Here is an 8,948-nt window from a genome sequence, read left to right as displayed (position 1 = left end):
ATATAATGACAAAGGGTGCACATCAATATGTCGTCGTCACCATTTGTTTGTGTGCATGCACTTAGTTAGCTTTAATTAGATTCATTTAAACTCCAACTCTTACATGTGATGCACAGTTAGTTAGCATTAGTGAGTTCTAGTGTTTACACGTGGTGTCTTCTTAGCTTTAGTTAGCTAATTCTAGTGCTTACACTTGGTGCATGTGCACACTAACATAACATAAAGCACACTTAGCCTTAGTTAGCTTTAGCTATCCTTAGTTATTGCATGTACAACTAATATTTTTTTTCCAAAGAAAAAAACGAACTTTCTTATAAGATATAAAAAAGTTACAATGCTTTTGAGTTAACATTCTGCATAGACTGCCTGTTTAGGAGCCGAGACTCCACTGATAGGATCATTTAGCGCCTCTACAGGGCTCTAAAAAACCTCTACTGAACCCGGCTTATACAACCATCTCTGTTTTGCATGACCTCTCAAGTAAAAAAACCGCAGAGTTTCCTGGGCCTCCATACAAATGGAAAACGACCCAGGATCAAAAGATAAAGGTTTAAACAGCATATAGTTCGCTCTTTAAACAGAGCTTTTAAAAACATAAGAGTAATATATCAGTTTAGAATGATGTCATCATGTTCTAACCGCTAACAGGAAAAAAAACCAGCGCATATAAAAGAGCATCCTTTGTGGAAAAATTTATATATTTGGAGCTTGATCCGACACACGGATCTGATCATGTTCCTGTTCAGTTATTCTCCAAACACCCACAGACTGCCGCAAGCCTTCTTTAGAAAATCTATCCGCTTCCTCATTGAATTCCCTGTATATGTGAGCAATTGTGAAAACATTAAACCGTTGTTTTAAAGATTGGATCTCTTCAAGTAATGGCAATAACAAATAGTTCTGACATCTATGCTTCCCCAAAACCCAATTTATAACATTCAGCGAATCACCGAAAATCTGAACTGTGAGGATATGTTTATGAACAAGCCAACATAGGAGCAGTTTAAGAGCAGTGAGTTCAGCGAAATTATTTGTCCCCCTTCCAATTCCCACCGAAGCTTTGAGAGAATGTGAACCACTAAGATGAATACACAACCCGGCCCCCGTGTAGTCATTTTGTGCAGCCCCATCAAAAAAAGCCCACGGGATCCCTTCTCTGATGCATGGTTCCTTCCGCGGGGTAGTGTTTGTAGAAACCTCCTTTATAGGAATGCTTTCAAGGATGGCACTGCTTTGAATGGCAATAGCTGTCCCCGGAGTCAGCTGCTCGCAGAAGATGCTTCGGTTCCTAGCAAGCCAGATACCCCAGCAGATGATGGGAGGTAAATTCCTTAAATTCCTTTCTTGAAAGTGATTCCACCAGTTTTCCCAAGCGGTGGTCAAACAGTCACCTTCCCATCTGATTTTTACATTTATCAATCTTTCCACTTCAGCCCACACCTGTTTTGTAAAGGGGCAAAAGATGAACAGATGTGAGATGGATTCAGACTCAGTGAAACACAAAGGGCATCTACCCGGTCCTTGTTTGAAGCGGGCTTGCAAGACTTCCCATGTAGGGATCTTATGATTTAAGGCACACCAGAAAAAAATTCTTGCTTTTTTTGGACACTTTAGCTTAAATAAAGGTTTTGACCACCAGACTGGCGGGTTCTAGCCTTTATTCTTCATCAGTAAGCTATAGCCAGCCTTTGGCGAATATGAGCCTGTCTCTGCATGTGCCCAGACCAGAGCATCTGGTCTGTCCGAGATTCTTACATTTGATGTTCCAAGTTCTTGGATGAATGCCTGCCATTCCACTCTCCAAGCAGGATCGATTCCTATCTCGACCTCAGACCTCCAAACCTGTCCCCAAATGGATTCCTGCTCCAAATTTGCAATCTGCCTTAAGTTCCTAATACCCATATCATCCAGGTGATTAAGCATACCAGGGGAAAGAGTGAAACCCTCGCTACACCCCACCCAAGGATCCCTTCCAATCCTAACATTTTCTCCAATTCCCACCCTCCAAGCTAGCCCTTGTTCAATAACCTTGAAAGCCTCCGTTGTGGCTTTCCAAATAACAGAGCAGCTTCTTCCTTTTTTATTTGGCATTCTAATCCAATCTTCCAGTGGAGTGGGATCAATGTACTTTCGCCTTACCACCTTTGTCCAGAGATTTTCCATAGTGATAACCCTCCAACCCGATTTTGCAGCTAGAGCCAGACTGAAATCTGTGGGGCTTTTCAAACCCCAACCACCCCAGTCCTTTGGTCTTGCTATCTTGTCCCATGCCACCCAAGGGAGCACGAAATCTTCCTTTGATCCTGACCATAAGAATCTACTACAAATCTGCTTGATTTTGTGAAGAGTTCCTTTTGGAATCCAAGTCAAAGCAGCCCAGAATACCGGAATAGCCTGGAGAACAGCGTTTACCAAGGTAAGCCTTCCCGCCCTTGAAAGCCACTTAAAGCTCCAATGAGAAATTTTTTGTTCAATCTTCGCAATTAGCCAATTCCAGTCTTGCTTTCTATAAGAAGATGGTTTTAGCCAAAAACCCAGGTATTTGAAGGGCTGCTCCATATTACAAGTGCCAAAAGGTAGCTGGCCTACGATCATATTCTCCTCTTGTCTATTGAAACCTCAAAAAATAAGCTGTGACTTCCTCTCATTTATTTGGAGCCCTGTAGCCTTTAGGAACAGATCAAGAATGTGCTTAATCTCTAAAATTTCATTTAAGTTCCCATTTGTAAAGAGAAGGATATCATCAACAAAGAGCAGGTGAGTAATAAACAGGTTGACAGCAACTTCCAAACCTTTTACCAAACCTGATTGTTTTGCCTTTGCCATAAGCCTGCTCAAGCCTTCCGCAGCAAGAAGGAAGAGCAAAGGAGAAAGTGGACATCCTTGGCGCAGTCCTCTTTGGCTTCTAAAGAATTGGGAAGCAGCTCCATTAATCAGGACAGCAAAGTTTACATTTGTGACACATCCCATGATCCAGTTTATGAATCCCACCTTGAAACCCAAATGTGTCAGCAGTAGATTTAAATACATCCAACTAACTCTATCATATGCTTTTGATAGGTCTATTTTAAGCATAGCCCCCTTCTTGTTTGCTTGCCTTAAACTGTGAATAGTTTCTTGAGCTACCCCTATTGCTTCGTGAATTTGCCTCCCATCCAAGAAACCAAATTGTTCCTTTGAAATACAGCCAGATAAGAAGGGTTTCAATCGAACAGCAATGATCTTTGCAATAATATTGTAAATGGTATTGCACAGAGAGATAGGCCTAAAATCTTCAAAAGATCCAGGATCTTCTTTTTTAGGGATAAGTGCAATGAAAGTTGCATTGAAAGGACCATAGATTTCCCCTTTGACTCTAGATTCTTCAACTACTTCAGTAAGCTCAGCCCCAATAGATTCAAAGAAATGTGAAAAAAGTTCTATGGTCCATCCATCGGGTCCTGGGCTTTTGTCTTTTGGCATAGACTTTATTACATTTTCTACTTCTTCCTTTGTCACTTCTATGAAAAGATCATCCGCATCTTCCTCCTCCACAAACCGAGGGAAAGCCTGGGCAGTTCTAATAATTTCAGGCAAAGTAATGTCCCCCGGATCCGAGAAGAGAGAGTGAAAATGTGATTTCCCCATAGAGGACAGTTCCTCAAAAGATGAAGCCTCCCTGCCTTCAACATCCCTTAGCTTCCATATCGTGTTTGCATTCCTCCTCCCTTTTGCAAAGTTATGGAAGAATTTAGTATTTTCATCCCCTGCTTTCAACCAAATAGCCCTACTTTTTAATCTCCACTCCTCTTCTCTTTCCAATAGGATCTTCGCCCTTCTCTTTTCCAGAGCCAGAATTCTTTCTTTCGATTCCTGAGATGAATAAGAATCGTTTTCCGGATCTTCGAGAGTCCCCAGTGCCTCATCAATACTCACTAAATCTTCCACTTGCTTTTTCCTCCTCGCTGCTGCCCATTCAATTGTAGCTTTTTTTAGTCTTTTGAGATTCTCCAAGAACCGACCAGCTTTATTCACCGAAGGCTCCTGGCTTGCATGTCTCCAAGTCTCATTAAAAAGCTTGATGTATGATTCCTCCTGGAGCCAAGAAGCATTGAATTTGAAAGGCGCCGCAGGTTTTGAGGGTGGTTTGGAGAACTCCAGAAATATAGGAAAATGGTCTGAGTTTCCCCCAGCACCCACCCATTGACGGAATAGAGGAATACCAGAGGCCAATCTTTCATTTATAAGGAATCGATCTAGTCTTTTCGCAATTCTGTCTTCCCCCGTTCTTCTATTTCTCCATGTAGGTTTTGCTTTTATGATATTGACATCGATCAGATGATGTGAGAGAAGGATATTTGAGAAGAAGTCAGTCAATGGATCCTCCCTCGCAAGAGGCCCCCAGGCTTCAGCAATTCCCATCGAGAAATTTAGGTCTCCCCCAATGATAAGATTTCTGTCTTTTAACAAGTCTTTTGAGAGAAGGTCGTTCCAGAAAGAGACCCGACCCTGACAAGGGCCGTAGACATTTACAAACAGCAGAGGGATGTCGAAATCAGGGGATACCACCTCCACTCCAAACACATTTGGTAACCCCCATGAACTTAAGACCTTCAGTCTTCCCATTTTAAAACCCAAGGCTAGTCCTCCTGAATGTCCACTAGCATCTGCAGCTATGAATACCCAACCTGGAAAAAGAGAGCCCAAGGAGGATTCAACATCCAAACCTTTTCCCAGAGTTTCTTGAAGGAAGACTATGTCCGGGTTGTTTCGAGCAATAAGATCTTTTAAAGCTAGTTTTTTGGGTTTACTAGCTAAACCCCTGCAGTTCCATGAAAGGCAAATCATTTTATAACAGTCTCTGGGGGTTTTGCTGCTCTAAGCGCCCCGGGAATTGTCATTTGTTTCCCATCAGCTACATCAAAAACGGCTTTTTCTTGAGTTTTTGAAAGCATGGATTTTCTTCCTCTACCCTTCTTTGGGCAGGATTTTGGAGTTTCAGTGCCCAAACCTCCCACAGGGTCCAAAAGCTCCTTCGAGCACCCCGGTTTTTTGCTATGAGATCTAAGATTATATTGGCATCCACCAGAAGGGGCTCCAACACCGGAAACCAACGGAGGGAAATCCTCACAGTTCAGATTTAAGGAGGGAAGATCAGACGTGATAGTTTCAATATTTTGCATAACGGACTTATCATTTTCTAACTTAGAAACCCTTCAACAGATTCAGAACAAGAGACAGAGGAATGATGAGGAAATAGCATACCCGGTTGATCTTCCGCTGAGACCGCAACCGGAACAGAAGGAGAGGGGTCCAGAGTTGGTTGATCCACAGAAAAAATCCTCGCATCTCCGACGTCCTTGTGCTTCTCTTCCATTGTCTGCTGCAGTTGTTCCTCCACAGGCTTCCCATCTGGAATGACCTCCTCCTGCTCACTCCCGACCCGCCTGTTGCTCCTTTCCCACTCCTTTTCATCTCTATAGGTCCTCCTCTTCCTCCTACCCAACGGGAAATCTCTTGCCAGGTGCCCATATTCGTGGCAACGATGACAGCGAAACGGGAGTAGCTCATAGTCCAAAGGCTGCTCAACCACGTACTCCCCATATCTCAGAGGGATGGATTTTGCCAGTCCCTCCTTTGGATTTAACCTCACCAGAATCCTTGCCACCCCCATTTCGAAAGTGTCAAGATACGATCTATCTGCGTCCAGGTATGTTCCCAAGTGGTTCCCAATAGACTTGAACACAGAGTCCGCCTAGAGATAAGGAGGGAGACTCAGAGCCCTTACCCAGACGGGAAACTCATCAACCTTTTCTTTTGCTACATCAAAAAGCGGCGTCCATCTCTTAAAGAAAACCGGTCTGTTCCCAAATTCCCAAAGTTTTCCTTCAACCCATTCCATGGCCTCTTTACTGCTGAAATGGGCCATAAACCAGCCTTTGACCAGAGAGTTGATCTTGCATGAGGCCGCTGGGGAGTTTGCCCACTGACTCGATGCCCACTGTCTAAGATCTTTACCGGAAACGGGCCGCCCCCTTATTCTGCCCACCAGAGTAACTTCTGTGAACTCTAGGACGCCATTCACATGCATATCCATACCAAGAACTAGCTCTGAGAGGGTCTTAGTCTTTAAGGGTTTAGCTTTCTTTCTTTTCTCCCCAACCCTTGTCACCTCCGGGGGTGCATTCTGATCCCCGAGCTCCGGGTTATGTAAACCATCGTCCCTTTGGGACCCAAATTCCGGCCTAATAACCTGCTCGTCCCCATCCGATGGAGGGGTTTCGACCAAACCCTCAACTGGACTGCTTACCCCTTCAAACTCCGAGATGACCTTTCCATGAACCGTCCCTGCTGCCGGTGAGGTCAAAACCGTTCCCTGTGAAATTTGTCCGCCTGCTCCGGAGGGCAAACCTACCGACCCACCGATTCCCAAAGGAGGGTTCTCTGTAAAAAGCCCCTTTCTTACTGCAGATGTAAGGGTGGCTCTCCCGATCTCCTTCCCTGTAACATTTATACCTCCTACCGATCTCCACACCCCTCTGTTCTGGACTGAGTTAATTATGTCTTCTAATCCCCCTGATGGACAAAAGATCTTGGCTGGAGATGTTAGCTTACCAAACGGCACAGCGGAACATATGTCTCTCCACGAGCTCAAACCTGACTGTGAGGGTTCCTTCTCATTACTCCTGCCATCGGTGCCCAACTTGCCCGATAGATCCCAGCTTTCCTCCAACAGACCCTTTGCGAAACTTGCTGCCCTAGTACCAGCCGTCAAAACCGCTCCAGCTCCATTCCTTTCGAGCTTTTCAATCAGCTCTCCAATGTTCTGCTCGCTTAAATCCTTCCCCCACACTGTAATCACATCCTCTGGCGAACGGTCAAGCTCCACCGACTCACTAGCAATAACCATTGTAAAACCCTAGAAGTCCGTAAAATGGTAAAAACCTTCCAATCGACGCCCGAAAATGCCAGCTGAAAAACCGCCTGCACAACCAAAAAAAAAAAAAAACGCATACAAATGCTAAGCCAGAACGGCTCCGAGGTAAAGTTCACGGGTTTTCGTTGTAAACCGCTCCTTCTTTCTGCCTTCGGTAACATTTACCCGCCCGTCTGAGGGAAATACCCTTTGACCCGCGCGACCCAAACCGCTTGACCACTGATGCACCCGTCTCCTTCTGTGGATGCCAGCACTGCATCTACCCGTACCTGTGTCAGCCTGCAGGAAAAACCCTATGCTACCTAGGCCCTGGCCCTAGGGGACCAGGGTCGAAACCTGGCCTCGCCATCCTCCTCCCGAACATTCACCGGAATTCGTACAACTAATATTAACTTAGTTTCTTTATGTATTGATTCTCAAATCAATATTCAATAACCAGATTCATTCTCTATTCCAATTTTCTTTTAAAATCTCGGAAGTATGTGGAATTATTCTTCATCTAGATTTGTATCTATGCTATAATAATTTTATATGGTGTATAACTACTTCCAATGGAAGCGGGGGATTTTGCTTCACCTCAAAGGAAAAGGATTCTATAAGATAGTTATGAATATGGAAGTTGAATCTAATTTTTTCATTGAAATGTCCAAATACTTCAATGTGAGGGACCAGGCTTTTGGTATCTTATTATTTTCCATATCTCTTTCATTGCATTTCCATGTGGATACATGTAGCACTCTAAATGAGGCTTGGACAACCTTGGAAAATTTATTTGGAAATCTAGATGAGATTTGGGCCTATATTATCAAAAATGAGTTAAATTCCTTAGATCCAAATATCTTTGAAAAGATTTAAGGTTTATTTAACAAACTTAAACCATTACTTCTTCAATTACAGGATTGCAGGATTGATAAATCCAATTAGGAACATCAGTTGTTTATTTTTATTTTGTCTAAATTAGGTCCTGAATATGTTATTTTTGTTTCTTCATTTCATAAAGTTATACTTGCTTCTGGATATGGTAGGTTGTAACCCCGTATAGAAATTACCTGCATACAGATCCTAAAAATGGAAAATAAACAATGGCAAGAGCATAACACATAAAATAGATATACACAAATATTTTCCCCTAGATCCCAAAACGAGGACTACTAGATTGATTTTTCAATATGTTCCTTTCAATGTTATAATACATACATATATATATATATATATATATATATATATATATATATATATATATATATATATATATATATATATATATATATATATATATATATATATATATATATATATATATATATATATATATATATATATATATATATATATATATATACATGCCAAAGCATCCATAAACCCCAATCCATTAACCATGGATTAGAACATAACCCTAGTTCCCTTGACTGGATCTAAAAAATACCATGGACCGTAAACCATCGCAGCCAGAATCATGTGCAAAAACCATGCACAAAACCATAGGTAGGTCCACCCACCTAATATAGGGTACAAAAAAAGTATAACATTAGTCATGGAAATAATATAGCAGAACCTGATAGATATAAAATAAAAATTTCCAAACTTGATGCATTTATTGAGTCTATCATTCATTAGTAGGATATGCTTATCAATATGGGTACATTAAAGTATTTAGATGCACATGCACTTTCCATCGATGAAAAAGGAAAGTTCAACTCAAAATGAAGTCAAAAATCCCAAGGAAATGTAAAGGAAGAGATCCAAATCCATGAAATGGAGGAAATCCAAAACCTCTACATGACTCTTCGAACTCCAAGGTTTAGCAGGGAAATAAAGTAAACCTCAAGTGTCTTTATTGTAACAAAGACTATCATCTTGAATCCTCTTACACATAGAATAATTTTGATCTCATGGAAAAGACTCTACACCAAAATGTTCTTGGTCATTGTTGGGCTACTTAGCTGTTCATAAAATACCAACTGACCTCTATACATTAAATCGTGAACCTATAGCTTCGTCTGTCTATTTTAAGGTTGTCCACACAGTATGT

General features: G+C 42.0%; 1 protein-coding gene across 1 annotated transcript; it reads right to left on the bottom strand.

Moving 5' to 3' along the window:
* Positions 1–693: 693 nt before the first annotated feature.
* On the bottom strand, positions 694–2,559 carry LOC149165557 (uncharacterized). Its single transcript, XM_089429855.1, has 2 exons — positions 1,726–2,559; positions 694–1,440 (listed from the first exon to the last, which is right to left on the bottom strand). Exons 1-2 carry the CDS (start codon positions 2,557–2,559, stop codon positions 694–696), a joined length of 1,581 nt encoding a protein of 526 aa, XP_089285981.1.
* Positions 2,560–8,948: the final 6,389 nt, after the last annotated feature.

Source organism: Pinus tabuliformis, chromosome 5_1, assembly GCF_031772625.1.
Source record: "Pinus tabuliformis cultivar Carrire ecotype Pingquan chromosome 5_1, CPIR1, whole genome shotgun sequence".
In the NCBI taxonomy this organism is placed as follows: domain Eukaryota; kingdom Viridiplantae; phylum Streptophyta; class Pinopsida; order Pinales; family Pinaceae; genus Pinus; species Pinus tabuliformis.
Note: the sequence above shows the minus strand (reverse complement) of the source record. Positions and strands in the feature narration are given on the sequence as shown.

Bases quoted from the DNA above. Each gene is read 5' to 3' on its own strand.
- LOC149165557 (XM_089429855.1), bottom strand. From the start codon at position 2,559: ATGGAGCAGCCCTTCAAATACCTGGGTTTTTGGCTAAAACCATCTTCT. The intron at 1,441-1,725 runs GTCTGGGCACAT...TTTACAAAACAG, and splicing joins CGGACAGACCAGATGCTCTG to GTGTGGGCTGAAGTGGAAAG.